Source organism: Suricata suricatta, chromosome 8 (genome assembly GCF_006229205.1).
Source record: "Suricata suricatta isolate VVHF042 chromosome 8, meerkat_22Aug2017_6uvM2_HiC, whole genome shotgun sequence".
Classification (NCBI taxonomy): domain Eukaryota; kingdom Metazoa; phylum Chordata; class Mammalia; order Carnivora; family Herpestidae; genus Suricata; species Suricata suricatta.
The window spans coordinates 53,510,019-53,527,842 of NC_043707.1; the positions used below are offsets into that span (position 1 = coordinate 53,510,019).

At 41.1% G+C, this 17,824-nt stretch overlaps 1 protein-coding gene across 1 annotated transcript in view; it reads left to right on the forward strand.

Annotated features, from left to right (window-relative positions):
- VAV3 (vav guanine nucleotide exchange factor 3) overlaps window positions 1-15,478 on the forward strand; it is a 350,308-nt gene extending 334,830 nt beyond the window's left edge. Inside the window, exons 26-27 of the mRNA XM_029947164.1 lie at window positions 12,422-12,573; window positions 13,231-15,478. Of these exons, the coding sequence (XP_029803024.1) occupies window positions 12,422-12,573; window positions 13,231-13,272 (194 nt within the window). The 3' untranslated portion in view covers window positions 13,273-15,478. The remainder of the gene's footprint in view (window positions 1-12,421; window positions 12,574-13,230) is intronic.
- The last annotated feature ends 2,346 nt before the right edge of the window (window positions 15,479-17,824 follow it).

A 17,824-nucleotide genomic window follows, 5' to 3' on the forward strand; every position in this document is an offset into this window, starting at 1 on the left:
CGTTACATTCACAGCCCACCCTAATGCATTTAGAGCCCACACAAATGTGAGATGATCTCATCTGGAGATTCTTTAACTTCTAGCTACAAGACCCATTTTCCAAATAAGATTGTATTCAGATGTTCTAGGTAGACATATCTTTCGGAACCATTCAAACCCATTACAGTCTCATAGTATCAATTTAAAATTTATCTATCCTTATTTTGTTTATAACTTATTGTTTGTAAATTGTTTATAAGTTAGCATGGTAAGAGGAATTGCATTATTAGGGTAGACAGGCAGTCAGTGGATGGGGGTTAGAAGGGAACTGTTACCTTAATACAATCAAGTGTTTTAAATGGATCGGAACTTTCATACAGTAAAATGCACCGTCTTCCTAAGAGAAAGTTCATCTAACCAATGAGAATTTCCAAGACTTATTTTTGAAACTTCATATGAAATATTTGATACACAATAATTGTATCAAATTATACTTGTATTTGATATTTTATTTATATTTGTATTTAATAATTTGGTGGTCAATAGAACAGTGTTTTTCAAACCCCTTTTGCATACATTAAAGTCTCCAGTGAGTCTGTGAACCAATAGCTCCACAAGATGTGTCATGAAAGACTTCCTTTGTCAAACAGATATACCCCAAGGGCTGCATGTATGACCGGAAGGTGGCAATTTCCCAAGAGTTTCTCTAGTTTACTTCATCATGCAGTACTGGCTCACGATGTTTAAAGCTCATTTGATGAGCCTTAAAAGAGTTGGTATATGTGAAGTGCTGAGCATGACGTCCAGCACGCGGGCAGCGCTGTGTCCTGCTACTCCTGCCACCACTCCCAGTACTGCCACCTTAGCTGCATTTGACAGGTTTTAACGTATAATAAAGCCCTTCTCCTTGGGACTTTGGTTTCTCACTTCCATTCCCTGGGCTTCAGCTATATTCTCCCAGTATCCACTCTCTTCTATGGGCTCAGGGAGTTACAACAAATTGCAGACATTTAAAATTCTTTTTCCTCGGCATGTCTCTGATGTCCACAGAATTTACTGTTCTCAGGCAACAGTGGCACATTTTTGTTACCAGGTCTTGCTGGACTTCCTTTCTTATTTACTTACTTCAAGAGCTTTACTAGCTAATATAAGGCATTTTTATCCTGAACCTGATAGCTTTAAAAATTAGTAGCCAGTTCCCAGGGTCCCTTCAGAAATAGAGCTTGGAGATAAAAATTCTATAGATTCAGGTAACCTCATTGAAAGCCATCTTGTTTAATGTTTGAAAGCTCAAAAAGTAGTCCTTCTGTTTTAATATTTTTCATCTTTTATCCCGTCCCTCCCCATTGACCTTATATTATAAACTAAAAACTACTCTCAATGTACGCACCGTTCCCTGACTGTAGTACCCCCACATGGCAACCCTGATCAAACTTTCGTGTTTCTAGCCTCTCTTTCCTGTAAAACAAACAGAAGTTTATCTAAATTGAGTAGAATTCCTTTTCTTCCTTCCTAAAATTTGGTTGAGGCTCCTGGCTTTAACATGCAATGCTGAGAGCTCTCTTTTCTTGATATATACCACGGATACCATTCCAAATCTTTCTTAATTCTGCAATTCTCTTCTTTGTCACTCACACGAGAAATTAAGTACAGAAGTGACTAGGCGTTCCTTTATGCATTCAATATTTATGAGCCTCCACTTGTGCCATGTGCTGTATCACACATACCCCTTAAGTGTGACCTACAATGTAGCTACACGTCAGAACAGTAGCAGGGGTGTGGGGGAATTCTTGTTTCTAGGCTCCTCAGACTTAACAGCCATATTAGCCCTGGTGAAGGCCTTTTCAAACAAGTACCTTTATGACATTCCTGAGCGGTCATCCTCAGGCTTTGCTGAGTCACTTGAGTGACTTTGTGTCCGATACAATACAAAGTGCTCAATTTATTTTTTTGAATAAAATAAAAACTTTTCTCTTCCATTGATCTAGAAACTTAATGATACCTACCTAACAGTAGTTCATCTCTTTAGAGCTGCTCAAAGTAAACATACTATATACTGTCTCTGCCATGATAATATTTTATCTGGTGTGCCTCCCCCCACGCCCACCTACTGTGTTTCTTTCTCTTTCTTTTCTATAAAATACCTCAGGTTATTTTATCCTTCCTTATCTACATGGTGGCCAAATCTGTTACCATCCTGGCCAGCCTGCTATGGATGCACTCAGAATTCCTATATTAGCTGATCTGCTGGCTCAGATTTTACTCTATTCAAAGCTGTCTTTCTGTTCAAAGTTCAGTCTTCGGTGTGAGATTCCCCGCTTCTCTTTCTCCGCAGAGCGTAAGCTTCTCTCAGTTTGGGTGGATCCAACAACTGTCCTCATCTCTTCTCAGCAATAGCCCCTCTGCAGGGAAGGCCTTGTTCCAACTGCTGGGGACCCACGGCAGTGAAAAAAAACAGACAAATGTCTCTGCCTTTGTGGAACTTACACACTAGTGGGGAAGGCAGACAATAGATAAAAATAAACGATGTAGTTCATTAGAAGTTGGTGAGTGCCCTGGAAAAACAATGTAACAGGATGATGATACTCAGGAGTGCTGGAAATGGTTTACTATTTTAACTGGGGAATGGGAGGAAGATGAGGAAGAAAAATAGGGGCTCACTTTTTTTTCCTTTTTGTAGCTTAGCAGAAAGCTGGTTCAACAGTTCTGAGTTTTCTCAACAGAAGAGCCTGACTGAGCCGGTGGCTCCAGAAGCTCCCCTAACAAGCCCACTTGTACGACCAGCGCGTTGGTCTATGCAGATACCATAACAAAATCACATAGACTGAGTGGCTTATTAGCAACAGAAATGTATTCTCACAGCTCTGGAATCTGGAAAGTTCAAGTTCAAGGTGCCAGCAGATTCAATATCTGCTGAGAGCCTGTCTTCTGGGTTATAGAAGATACCACATATCCTCACAAGGTGGAAGGGGGCTAGGGAACTCTGTGGGACTCTTTAATAAGAGCATTAGTCTCATTCACAAGGGCTCCATCCTCATGACCTAGGCACCTCCCCCAAAGTCCCACTTGCTAGTACCAACATATGAATTTGGGGAAAGGTGGGACACAAACATGCAGTCTGTAACGGGGAATTTCTGTTATTATAAGGCAGCATAAGTGCCCTATCTGTCTGTAGACCATGGCACATGCAGAGCATCCATGCCCAATCTAAGCAAGAGGACAGTGGGAATTTGAGGTGCAGTCTACCTACTTGTCTGTCTACACACCCTCCCCCCAGTAAAGTCTGTTTTTCCTCTGTACCACAAGGCACTAGTGATGTATGTCCATGACTCTTTCATGGGGCATCAAAGTAATCCTCATTGTGAAGGTAACATTTGAGTAAAGACAAAAGTGAGAGGGAACAGCCAGTGCAAAGAAAGGAGCATATATGACATGATATGTGAAATGCGGCCAGTCAGGAGGACAGGTCAGGGAAGCTGCTGGTGGATCTAAGCAAAGGAGAGACATGATTAACAGGATTATTCTGGCTTCCGTGTTGACCAAAGACGTTGGAGAAGTGGAGGACAAGGTAGAAGGCTTCCTAGACCAGTGAGGAGGCTCAGGCAGCACCTCACCTGAGAAGTGATAGCAACTTAGACCAACGTGTAGCAGCATAGGTGATACATCTTGAAGGTGATCTGACAGGATATTCACACCGGATGTGAAACTGAAGAGCAAGAGGAAGATTCAAGGATAACTAAGGTTTTTGACCTGAGTGAGTGAAAAACTGGAGGTCTTTTGCTTTTGTTTCTAAGGAGAGGCTCAGATGGAGTGTAAGGTGTAGTCCTAGCAGTCTCAGTCCGAAATGAGTAGTTGCCCTATCTCTATATCATTTCTGCATGTGTCTGTTCACCAATCTGTAAGCTCTTTTGAAGTCAGATGCTCTGTTTTATTTGTTGTATCTCCAATAGCACCTCAGCACAGTACTTATCAGTAGTTGTTTAATAAATATCTACCAATTATTCTTTAAATTTATGTAAATTTATTTATTATTTATTTTTGAGAGAGAGAGAAAAAGAGAGAGAGAGACACCAAGAGACCAACAGAGCACAAGTGGGGGAAGGAGCAGAGAGAGAGAGAGAGAGAGGGAGACACAGAATCTGAAGCAGGCTCCAGGCTCTGCACTGTCAGCACAGGTGTTGTGAATCATGAGATCATGACCTGAGCCAAAGTCAGACACTTAACCAACTAAGCACCCCCCAGGCGCCCCTCTACCAGTTATTTTTAAAGAGTAAGGATTTAGAAGTAAGCTGATGTTTTGATAAACTAGATGTCTATAAATAATCTGAAATTCCTAGAAATGTCAAATGATCTAATTTTCCGTAACAACAGGGAAGGCCTTAAACTCATTTATTTTCTTAATACTGGCTTTCTCTGCTTACACTGTGCAGTGTTGAGTACAAAGTAGTTGTTTATTTTTTCCAGTAATTCTAGATCTAAGTTTTCCTTGTTATAACTTGGGATTTCAGGTTCAGGGAGGTTGGTCCATTTGCCAAATGTCAGCGGTCAACGAAATGAAACCAATCTAAAGTATTTAGTTTTTTTTTTATCAGAGACAATATATAAGGTATACAATAAGCATTATAAACATTGACAGGAGAAGGGAGAACAAATCTCTGACACCATGTCTACGGCGTGGCTAAATTCTAAAATAAAACCCAGTTAAGAACCACAGATTTAAATTGAACGTTCATTAAATTCTCAGCACGTTCTGTGCTATGAGGCCATCTGCACACAGCCTTGGTAACAGGAGCCTGCCGGGTCACTCGTCCCATGTCCCACTAGGAACGTTGTTCTCCTTCAGGCCACTACCGGGCAGCAAGCTGACAGAGGTCACTGTAGTGATGACAGCACCATTGGTGCAATCACCTGGTATCCTTACTGACAGCTTCTTTGTACATAAGTGAGTGTGAACACTTGTGGTGGTTACAACTTAAAGCTGAGTGTGACACAATGTCTGTCTCATAAAATAATTTGTAAATGCTTAGAGTCATATTCAGTTATACGTGTAATACATATTAAGTGGTAGTTCAAAAATACGTTGTGATTTGATAACGGGTACCTTAGGGAAGAGTGTTGACTGAGCTTGGCCTTTGCTATGTATGCATTTCAAATATTATTGAAGATTGAGTAGATTTTCATTTGCTCGTGAACGTGAATAGCCTAATCAAGGCAGAGCTGAAACTTCAAAGCAATGTTTCATTAGCCTTGACCACAAAAATATAGGCATCAAATATCAATTCTCTAGCAGTTTTTATTCTACTACAAACTCTGTATTCTTCTTTTCTTAATTGATATACTTCTGTGTTCTGTAGCTGTTTTCTCAGTCAAGTTTCAGAACTGAATAATACTCACTTATGGTTTGCGGTTGATGATGGCTATGCTGATAGTTTCTGTTCCCAGTTTATTAACAGATAACTTCTGTTTTGGTTAGAGGATGTACTTTAGATTTTGTTTAACTTGAAAAGTTGATAAATAATATTTTACTGCATCCTTAATAGTTCCTAATGAGAAATATTAAGTCACTAAAGTAGGAGCCATTCACTTCCTAATGCCCCATCAATGTTTGCCCAATTGAGTGCCAGGTACCATCTGAAAAATAACCAGAGAGACCTGCCTAAATGTGTTGGTCTCTCCTTTGTCTGTGCCAATAAGGAGCTCAAAGTGTTTGAAGAAGGAGGTAAGTTAGGTCCTTAATTAAGGCATGCAGTCTGCGAATGACTACTTCAGTGTTAACGGTCTCAACATAGACTTAACATTGTCTCCAAGGATACAGATATGAATAAAAAGAGTTGTTTCTCTCAAGCAACTTGCTGAAATGATGTGGTGTATGAGCAGACAGGCTATCTATAGTACTAGGTGGTGAAGGAAGTAGCCCAGGAAGTGAAAGGGACGGGAGATAATCCTTCATTTCCACATTGTCATTTGAATACACTGTTACTCAGCTCTTTCTAATTCCATTCCAGGATATGCACTTACCAATTATTCTTAAATTAGTGGCTTCTTTGTATGAGAGAAGGAGTTTGATGGAAAAAACATGTGTTTGTATATATGTCTAGAAATAGGTGGGTATATTCTCAGTAAGGATATAAATATGTTTTGCAGGTTAAGCCATTCTCCAAATTTTTTTTTATCAAATACTTTATTCTGACATCATTTACATCTAGATTTAAATCCATACTTTCCAAGGGAAACGTGTTTTTTTTATACTCTTGTCTCTGTAGATGCAAGACATTCAGATGCTCTTTTGACAGCTTATGGGAACTAAGGACCCAAAGGCAGTGAAAATTAATGTATAGGAAGAATGGCAACAATAAGTCATGCTATGATGTGTAGAAAACTAGAAAATATCCCTACCACTCCTTAAAATATTTGGCTGAGAGCTATACACTGGGTGGCAGGAGAAACTGATTAACCTTTTACCCCTAAGAAGATTCCTCAGGCATACAGTATGCTGAGACCCAAGAGACATACAGTATTTAATAGCTGTTCGGCATCTCAGAGAAAATTATAGTTATTGTAGAAATATCATTGTAGATTATGGTTCTCAGGGATCCTGGGGAATAAAACCTGAAAATATTTCACATTCTTTTCTTTGTGTTGTGCTGGCTTTTGTTGGGAGTCCTTTTGAGTAGTTAAGTGTGCAGAAGATGAGCTAAATGAATAGGAGCAGGAGACATAAGGAGCTTGCAAAATTAAATACCTTGCTGAGATACTTGTCCATTCAGCAGCTTCAGTAGCTTAGCCCTGGGCCTGGTCCTGTGGGGAAGCAGAAGCAGTGCAAGAGTTAGCCCCTGCTCTCCAGAAGCAGCCACTAATTGGAGAGAGAACACAGGAGCACGTGCAGTAATTCAACAGCAGAACCGTGGAATACCACGATGTACGTGCCTACAGATGACTAGAAAGAATGGGGAAGGGGACAAGTGTTGTTTGGATTGGTCATGGAGGACTGCTGGAAAGGAACAAGGAGGTTAAGGGTAGCAAAGGCCAGGTGGAGGAACAACATTCCAGAAGGAACAGAAGTTTTGAGTTGAAACCAATACTAAAGGCCTTGGCGTGTACGCCCGCCAGCTGGTCTAGGGGAAAAGAATTTATATGAGAAAATGACAGAAGATTTGGTTAGAAAGACAGGAAACAGCCAGACTACAAATTGCCATGGAATTCAGGGCAAGAGTTTGAATTTCCTAATCTGGGAAAAGGATTGATGAATCTGGTTATTGTGAGTAGCTGAGAGGCAGTATTTTGAATAAAATGGAAAGAATGTTGAAAGCAAAAAGACCCATCCAGAGACAGCTGTCTTAGTTTAGAAATGGCATAAGTATCTGGGTTGGGATGATGGAACTGAGAATTTAGTGAAGGAATAACTTCATGTTTCAGAGGAAGAAGCAAACAGGAAGACACAAAAAGCACACTGACTTTGCAAGGGTAGTTTGCAAAGAACACGAAAGTCATTAGAAAAAAAAATGTGGAGGGTTGAGCTAGATTACAGGGGGAAGATCAGGACTGTGGTTTCAGGCAGGTTGCATCAGAGATAGTGGCTGTCCTTCATGGCAGTGTTGCGAAAGTATCTGAAATCACAGACTGGAATTCAGATGAGGAGCCAGGCCTGTCTTAGCATCTGTTCCATTCACTGGGGGAAAAATAGTTTCAGGTGAAGCCAGCAAAGAAGCCAAAGCCTCACCCTGGGGGCATAGCTACCATTCAGCTAAGAATATAATATTTTAGATAAGATTGAGGAAAGTTCTAATTATAGCTATTTGACATGAATGCCAGTGCTTATAAGGCCTTTAGGGTTAGATAAGAGACAGGGTAGCGCACTGATAGTGTGTACCTGAAGCAGATTCGGGTTCACTCTGCATCACAAGGCATGATCTACATCACTGCAGGAATGTTAAGACATTTTTAAATTAGAGTCAGGTTATCTGAGCTAATGTATCTCCCTATTGAGATTATTTAAATTGCATTAAAATTGTGTTTTCATTGATTTCATATGTCTTCCTTTTAGAGCTAACATATCTCTTGTTATATTTCAGACTGCTGACTTAAATTATCTTCATTAGAAATTTTGGAGAAATACAGTCTTCTTGTATTACTTTATGGGTAAATAGTCCGAGAGAGATAATCAAGGATGGACACTTAGAAAGCAGTTCGAGGAGGAAACTCTAGTACCTGCCAAAAGGAATGTGTAGAATGGGGGGGGTCAAGATTTAAGTTCTCACAAACACGGGGTAGGGATCTTGCAGATTGGCAAGATGCAGTGAGATGGGAGCCATTTTTCTTATTAAATTAGAGACAGCATCCCCTCTTGTATCTAATAGTGTGTAGAACATGATCTCAAGAAAATTAAACCAGTTATGTTGCATGGCAGTAAATGAATTGAGCAGATTGTAAAATTAGTTGTAATGGCCTGTGTCACTGAGTTTTAAAACAAAAATAATGTAATGTGGAAGATGCAATGGATTAGAGGAGAGCCTTGATTATCAGCCAGCATACACTTCCGGGTCAGTTACAAGTAAATATGTAAGGACATTGATGGGGAAAGTGTCTTATATGAGGGATCCACAGTCCATGGTTCCAAGAACAACTGAATCTCCTCCAATTCCCGTGGCCAGTCTACTTAAGTAGGATCTGAATATCCCCTTAATGAGTTATTCCTGTGTTCAGGTATCACAGAACCCCTTCCTGACAAGAGTATTAACTCTGGGAGAATTCTGTGGCCCTCAAATCAGTCAGTGGCCTGAAAGAGAGAGACTATGTTGCAAGATTATATGGACTCATTCCGGTTTGTTTTGCCCACTTTCACCTCATCCATGGTTACAGAAACTTTCTTTTACAGTTTAGATTAGGTCCAGGTATAAGAAACAGAAATCCAAAAACCATGGTCTTAAACAGGATAGATGTTTATTTCTCTTTCTCATAAAAACCTGGAAGTGGTCAGACCAAGGCTGTGGGGAGGGGGCGGGGGGGGGGGGCACAGGTCACCTCTTCCACAAAACTTTCAGTACCCCAGCCTCCCTGAAGCTCAGGAGCTGCCATCCTTAAGGCGAGGCCTTTCTTCTCATGGACACAGATGGTAACTTTAACATCCCATACCACGGGATAGAATAGACAGCCAAAAAGAAAGGTGAATGCATGTGCTAGCTGCCCTGCGAGGGGAGGCACCACAAGCTGCCTCCCACTGCCCTTGCTTATATCTCAGTGGCAAGAACTTGGTCATATCGATGCCTAGACCTGCATGAAGACTGAGAAATAAAGTCCTCCTTTTAGACAAACACGGCCTAGCCAAATAACTTATTGTAGGGAAGAAGGGGAGACTAAATATTGGAAGAAAATTTAGAACCATGCCTTGCTTTTCCTTTGCAATGGCTCCATGGTATTAACAGGTAGAGGTTTATAACCGCCCATGCAGGTACCTAAAGCAGAGCGCTAGATGCAGAGCAGTGCAGCAGTTAAGAGCCTGGACCCCAGTGTCGTAACTGCCTAGGTTTGAGTCTAGGTTTCTCTAAAAATATCAAGGGAAAGTGATAGTAGTACCTTCCTCTTTGAAGTGTTGTGATGACTGAGTTAAATATTGAATATAAAACATTGAGCATGACATTTAACACTTCAGAACCACTTGATATCATTAGCTTTTATTATTAAAAAAGCTTCTGAGGGTAGAGGTTTTGCATAGAACTTTTCCATACATTTCCCAAACTTCCGGATGTATTTACTTGTCCAGATATGGTAAGATTTGAAGCGATTTACATTTTGTTTGTGGTGATAAATTAGCATGTGCATGCTTGGCTAGGGGTTGGGGTGGTTTCTAACAAATTGTATGAGTGGTTTTCTTGACTTTCCTATGGGCTCTGCATGTTTCCTTGACCCTACTCTAAAGGTTCTTACTTCTTTATATCAGTTTTGATGTGAAGCATATTTTGCATTAATAATTTACAGGCTCCCCTTGTCCGCTGGTGTAGCAAAGTGGGAATTGTGTATCACATCAAAAGAAGGCACCGTGGAGTGGGAATGCTGAGTTTGCCTGTAAAGGGATAGACAGCTCTAAGTTTCAGAACTAATGTCAATCAAAATGTAAAAATCTGGCGTGTCCTTCATTTAGAAACGGTGATAGGAGAGAAGTGGGTAAAAGTGAAGCCTGATATTCCAAATTTGATGTGACTGTTTTCTTAGAATTGTAGACAACGAAATCACTGTGTTGAGATTTTTTGCCATTACCTAAATTCTCTTTTGCTTCTCTCTCTCTTTCTTTCTCTAAGCCCCTTCTTTGTTCTGTGGGTTTTCTTTTGTAACTCCTCCAGACTACAGCTTTGTTCCCCCTTCTTCTACTCCTTTCTGGTCAGGTACTGCTTTACTGCTTTTATATGTCTTTTCAACTTGCTTCTGTTTGCAAATAAAATACTTTGACTTCTGTGTGTGGCTTCTCATGTAGATGCATCAACTCACAAGTAGTCCCTAGAGTCCCATTCCCACCACGCAGTTTCCTCTTCTTTGTCACGAAGTCACCGTCTGTCATGCCATTTCACTCTCCTGGTTTTGTGCGTGTGCTCATGTTACGTATTTCTGTTAAGACATTTTTTTGTTTGATCTTTTGGGGAGAGGTTGGAAAGTGTTGAGGGCTGAAAGTAGAAAGCAGGAGTTGAAGCACTCTGTAAAATCATTAGTTTTCTTGAGGATCAGAAATTTTAGTTGAGAAAAGCCAATGTTTACTTATTCCCATTAAGAAAATAAATAGAACCGAAATCCCAACTTTGTCTCCAAATATAAAAGTAAGATGTATTTCATGTTGCCAGGATGACTGTGCCTGTCAGTTTGTGCGTGAGCATTCTGGTCTTGATTTTGGTCACTAGTCTGAGAATTTAATGGCTGTCGATGTGACATGTAAGGGAGTATGTTACGGCTAGGTCAAATATGTTTTCTTACAGATTTTTAAAAATTAACCTGTGAGTCCAAGTGGAATCATAATACTTAGTACTAGAAAGACCTTGGAAGTCATCTAGCATGACCTTTCATTTTATAGGTGAGAAAAGTGTGGCCTCGAGGGTTAAAAGACCTGCGCAAGGTCACACAGTTAAGTTGATGATTGGTTTTTCCGTCACAGGGGTGTTTTTATGTGCACCAGCTCTAAGATAGCGCCCTAGTAATGGGACAGTTTTCAGTAAGAAAACTATTAAAGTGGTTTGTGTCTGAACAGTAAAATAAAATGACCCATTTTTACTCCCTTTACAGTTCTGAAATCTACTGCATTGCTACCCGTTTATCTTATGATGGACACCTGGAGACTAAAAAACATTCTGTCATTGCAGAGCCCCGAATAATAGGCTAGAGATCCCTGTGTCCACATGGGCAGACTTTGCCAGGGTAACGCAGGTCATAACCACGGCTGCCTGGGCACCGGGAACTGTGAAAAATATAGATGCATGGCATTTCCCGTTGTTTTTCTTATACTTACGTTCCTCTCCCATTTAAGGTTTATAAAGTCCTACCATTCCCAGGTGAGTGATTCTCTGAATCACTGCACATATAATTGAAAACACTTTATAACCCCAAGGAGCAACAGGTAGAGAAGTTAATATGAAATGTGTTATAAATCACTAGAGAAGAAGAAACGTACAGCTTGAATAGAGTTTTTCTTTCAAGGCAGGGCAGGTTAGGACAGGGAGTGAGTTAGCCCTTCTCCTACCATTAAAAAGGGGAAAAAAAGAGTTGAATATAGAAAATGAACACCCTGACATCTTGTTTTTGAGTTCACTTCTTAAGTAAAGGTTTTCTATACCTACAGTATTTGTTTGAAAGAAAAAGGATAAATTGATGGTGTTTATGCAGTCTTTCAGTGAAACCTGATTGAAGTTTCTTCACATAGTGAAATTCTGCATGAAATAACAATGGAGTTTGTCCCCAGATAGTTTTAACCAAAAAGGGCTGGTTGGGGGAGGAAGAGCCTTTTAACTAGACGTAATGACATGGACCCAATAGGAAAATTTCAGAGCAAAACATTTGGTTGTTTTTTTTGAGTCTTAGTTGGAGAGATTCTGAGATAAAAATGTAAACCTTAGCGGTTCTGGTTAGAAATAGATTATTGTGCAGCAGTAGGAAATTTATGCTGGTAATTTTAGATTTATTTTATTTATTTATTTATTTATTTTACAAAAGCTAGTCCCTGTTTCGAGGTTCTGATGAAAAATGAAAGAGAACAGTGGTTCTTTATACTTCATGAAATGAACTTGACCACACCTGATTGAATTGAAACAGCAACTCTGCTGCTTTCAAGCTCCTCCACCATTATCGCTAGTCCGCAGTGAGATCATGGCTGTGCATTTGGATCACATTTATAACACTCATCTGATCAGGTTCTGGTGGTTGCTGGACCGCAGATCAGTGCTCACTAACCATCATTTCTTTCCAGTGCTGAGTCCGAAAGTGCTGGGCATTGCCATCGCTCGGTATGACTTCTGCGCCAGAGACATGCGAGAATTGTCCCTGCTAAAAGGAGACGTGGTGAAGATTTACACGAAGATGAGTGCAAATGGCTGGTGGAGAGGAGAAGTGAATGGCAGGGTGAGCTGTCCACCTCCATGTGCTCGTGTGGGTGAAGGAAGGGGGCCGGGACGTGCTTGGCCCCCACCTTGGGGCCGGGGAGAAGGCTTCACGCACAGAGCCAGGGCTCCGGAGAACGGAGGCATTCCTCACTGAAAATAGGCACTCAACGAAAAGACGTTGAATGAGTATGATCGTGGTATAAATAAAGTTCACCTAGGCAAGTTTGATGACTTCCTATTTGGAAAAGGATTGAAGAACATTTCCGTTCTTTTTAGTCCATAAGCCTCAGAGGATAAATTTTATGTGGAATATAGAATATTTATAAGAGCTGCCGATCTAAATTGGAAAGAATGGGACACTGTAACCCCATCTTTGTATCCTGCTCCAGAGCAGAAATGGGAAGCGTTACATAGCAGAACTCCTTAGTGCACTTAATTTACATATTTGTCTCTCTGCTAACACATTAGAACATTCTTTAGGCTTCTTTTATTCCTCTGTCTCCATCACTCATTCTGTCGGGCTTCTAGGACAGTTAAATCAATCTCCTTTACCTACAGTGGCCATAAAACCCCAGCTTAATCGGGGTGTTATAAAAACTACATGCTCTGTTTGTAGAGCCCTTTGAAATGCCAGATGTGAAGTCATGTTGCTATGTTGGTTGCTTTTCTTTTTTAGGTGGGCTGGTTTCCATCCACATATGTGGAAGAGGATGAATAAATTCCACTCCAGCGTTACACGCTGCACCAGAAATTTCAGAGAAGGGACGAACAGAAGCCTGCGCAGCGTTGTGAATTAACTGAAGTGTTTAAGAAGCCACATTTCTGGCTATTCAACATCCTCCCTCCTTCTCCCCTCCTAAGTCTTAATGCTGGGATTTCTAAAGACGCTGGTACTGACAGATTAATGGCTTGCCTAGAGCTGTGCAGGAAACAGCCTGCCAGTCTGTCGTTGTCGGGGACCAGGGCACAACCAAAAGCTTTTTTTTTTTTTTTCCCTTCCCCAAAAGAGCCCTGCAAGCACATGGGTTCGTATTTCTTCTTACCATGTGCGGTCGGGCACCCTGAACGCCAGCTGTCAGTAAATGGTGGACACACATTCAGTTTCTTCTCACGTGCCATTCACCGGAATCTTTGATGGTACAAAGAAGCAGAAGTTTAATTTTGCTTTTCCCAGCATGAGGAAAAATCAGAGTTTTGCTTTTTGGGCAGCTTCCGGGAAAGGTCCAGCACGACTTGTCTTAAATTGCCTCACAAGGTGACTCATGGCCTGGCAGACACTTTTCCCCCCAGATGTTACTCATGATAAAACAGAGGCAGCAAGTGCTCAGGTTTGCTTCATAAGTGATCTGTCCCAGAGGGGTTTTAATTATTCATTTGATGTTCTGATTATATTTGCAAAGTTTATACAAAAAAATACAGAAAAGAGAGTGTCTTCATATTAAATTTTCACAACCTCCATGATTTCATAGGGTTATTTTGGAAATGTATACTTCACTTTATGAAATAATCTTGGCTGGGTATGTTCTGGGTAATTTCAAGTAACCTGGGAAAGGTGGCATTGTTTACAGAAACAGATCAAGGGCTGTAACTGATTGTAAGTCACTTTATGGAGGCAACATCTATTAACATAAGCGTCCCACCCCCCGCCCCCCAAGACATATTTGCTGAATCTCACATTTTCCTGGAGTAGTTACAGGAGCACCAATAACTTTGCTGAGGATGTTGGAAGGGAAGCACAACTGGGTCCCCTATGCATTTCGGGGACAGGAGGGTCACTGAGACTGTTCTAGCCTTATTCACTGTGGGCGCCCAGCCTTTTACTAGGATCTTCCCCCTGCAGGCCCCTTGGGGGTGCACGTTAACTGGTGGAAAGATCCGTTTTTTAGTGCATTCATTTGACCAAGCCTGTAAAGTAATTGTTTTGTGAGGAGTTTAAATATGTTCTTCCTGGGATATACAGAGTCCTTAGGATGGTCAGGTTAAGACATTAAGTTGGCCCTTTCTTGATGAAATATTTTCTCCATAGCAAAAATCTTGTTCTGACAAGATTCAGAGAGTGTTTCATGTTTTAAGACAACAAAACAAAACATTAGAAGCATTAATTTAATAGAGCCAAATGAGGGACCTTCAGTTCTGAAATTTTGGATCATCTCTGAAATGAGGTAGGTAGGTGTGGCCTGCCCTCTCCCCACCCCACTTTGATGCCAGAACTTGATGTTCAGTAGACCCTTCCCCCTTCAGAGACCCTTGTGAGCTAGGACTTCTCAAAAGATAGATTCGGGACCTTTACCTCAGAATTATGTAAACTGTGATTGTGTTTTAGAAAAGTTATTTGCTAAAGCCAGTTAAGTTTTTGTATATGTGTAAATGATCACAAAAATGAATTTTATAAAATGTCCTGTACAGTGAAGACATACCCTCAAGCTGTACTCTCGGAGTGGATTCTTTCCTATGAAGTCTTACCTGCGATTCTGTGTCTCGGGAATGTTCTGTCTGTTACCGTCAGCCAGCTGTTGTTACGGAGGAGGTCACTTCACGCAAATGGAGGCACTCCTGTGTATAGTACTGTAGCCCACATTGTTTCTTTTGTTGTTTTAGCCAGTAGACTCCCTCCCTTACAAATGGTGTTTGGTCTTCCTGTTGCATTTCATAGACCTAGGGGCTTCCTAGCAGAGGACATTAAAGCCCCTTTTCATGACATTGCCAATTACATCTTTGTGTTTAATATTTTGTATTGGAAATTTTAAATGCTGTGGATTTGTGTAGATTTCTAATACCAAAGACAGAAGTAAACTTTTTTCCATATGCTTTGTCTTGCCTGTATGCAACCATTGTGTAATACGGTGAATTAGAGAGGTATTTCACTTTGTAATATTTTGTAAATATGTCAATAAAACAAATAGTTACTACTTGCATTACATTGATTTCTTGAGAGTTGCAGAGTCTTTCTATTGAACAATTCCATAATTCAACGTCTACATCATAAGCAATGTGGGAATAGAAGCCCTAATTTTGATCAGATTTGGCGTGGGATTGCTGCCTAAGTTATGAAGCTGTGAGCTGCACTCAGTAGTTGCAACTAACATCTACTGACATGTTCACTGTGTGCCACACACCGTTCTAAATACTGTATGTGGCCTAACTTACACCTCCAGAAGGTAGAACCCCATCATATCTCCGTGTTTCAGGTAAAGACCTGGATGCGTCATGAGAGGCTGCAATTTGACCCAGATCCCACAGCCAGTAAGTGTCAGGACCGGGCAGTCCGGCTTCCAAGCCTGAATAGCCACTACTACCTTGCAGAAGCATTGCCTGTTCTTGCCCTGTAACAGAGAACCTCTAAAAGATATGTCCTAGAGAGACTGTCTGAGATAGACTTTTTTTCTATCTTGATTCAAATTTTGCACAGAAAATAGCAAACCACAAAACTGAAAGACACAGAGGCAAGTTTCCATTGGCAGAACAGGCCTGAAGAGTGTCCTCAGTGGTGGGGGCAGGCTGGCTTGGGAGAGGTTGGGAGCCGGTTCTCTCTAAGGGCCGGGAAGGACTTGTTCCGGGAGCACACGGTAGTAGTATGTGCTTGCCGTCCCCGGAACATCTGGGCTCGGAAACACGGAATCCTCGGACTTCCCTGTATCCAGCTCTCTGTTCTTTACTCAGTCTCTGGTGTCTTTATCTCTTCTCTTCGACATATTAACATTTCATGTCTCCTAGGCCTTCTATCAAATTGTCACCATCCTCACCACTATTGAGAACTTTCCCATTGATTATTAGTTAACATGGGAATATTTGGTTTATGACATTCCTGTATGTTGCCTTCCGTCAAGTAGTTGAGGTGCAATATGTGGATAATGAGAATTAGTCTCTTGGTGGCTGCTCTGTTCTATGTGGCAGCCACAGAGGAGAGCCGTGAGATCTTGGCCCCAGGCAGCAGACTGCATTTGGGTGCACATCCCCTCCTAGCCACACCCAGCCTCAGCCAATCAGTATAACAAAGGCACCTGTTCCACCGGATGGCTGGGAGCCTCAACTGAGGTCATAGCCATAAAGTGAAAGTGAGCTGTCCTGAACCATTTTTGTTGTCATTATCATCACTGTTGTCATCAGATGGATTTGCTGGCAAATTTGGGTCATTGTCATCTTAATCTTTGAATTCCTTTAATCATTTATCGGATTGGGGAGCATAACTCTGCAGATTCTAAGTCTCTCCTGGAAGGAAATTCAACCCTTTGATATCACAGAAGTGGGAGTTTTAGCATCTGTCAGATCTGTGTGCAAGCCCCAGCTCTGCCATTGAGTCTTCTGAAATCAATTTTCTATAATAAAGGGATATTTGTAAGCATCTGAGAGGCTGTTGTGAAGGACAAACCATAAATAGAAAAAGATGCCAGCAAAGAGCCTGGTGGCACATGGTGAGCACTCAGGAGGTGGTGATCTCCATCCCTTTATGAACTGTGAAGTACTCAGGATCCAAGTCCTATACTTGCAGCTTTACTTTGAATATTGGAGCTATTGCTTTGTTTCGTAGACATGGTTTCATTTTGAGCATTCAAATTACAGATGGAATAAAAGGCGTGTGTTCAGGAAGATTAATATGTGAGCCCACAAACAATCTTAGAGGTTGAGTTTAACAGCTCCACATTATTTTCACTAGGAAAATGGAATTTTCACCCAGCTTATAATCAATCAGACTCAGTCCATTAGTCAGTTCATTTCTCACTGAAAGTAGTTTTCCGGGACTGGGTGGACTCTGGTTAGGAATGTTACATACTCACATCTGGCAGACTTTGGAAGGCACCTTATTGTAAGTAATGGACAAGTCCCAGAAAGATCAAAAAGGAATCCTGTCCCTAGTTAGATGCCATCAATTAGCACTGGGGAAACAGTGACAGAAAACATGCACAAAATTTCTTGTAAAGCATTCTAGACTCTGTCAGAAAGTTCCAGGGTTTCTCGGCACAAAGCAATTGTGGTAGGGTCTCCTTCCTAAAGAATGAGGAAAAAAACAAAGCCCTCAAGGCTACCTGGCTATACGTGTACGTGACATCCCTCATGACCTTGTAACACGAGACCATTTAATCAGACTGCATGTGTGTATGTAACCACATTTGGGAGACAAAGAAGTAAAAAATCTATAAAAAACTGTGCCACGTGGTGTTCAGGGCTTAGTTCTTCAGGTCCAAACCCAACTGAGCTGTGCCGGCATGAATAAAGTTGCGTCCTGGAAAGAAAAGCTTCGGTGTCACGACTCTGTGCAGGAATCCTGCTAC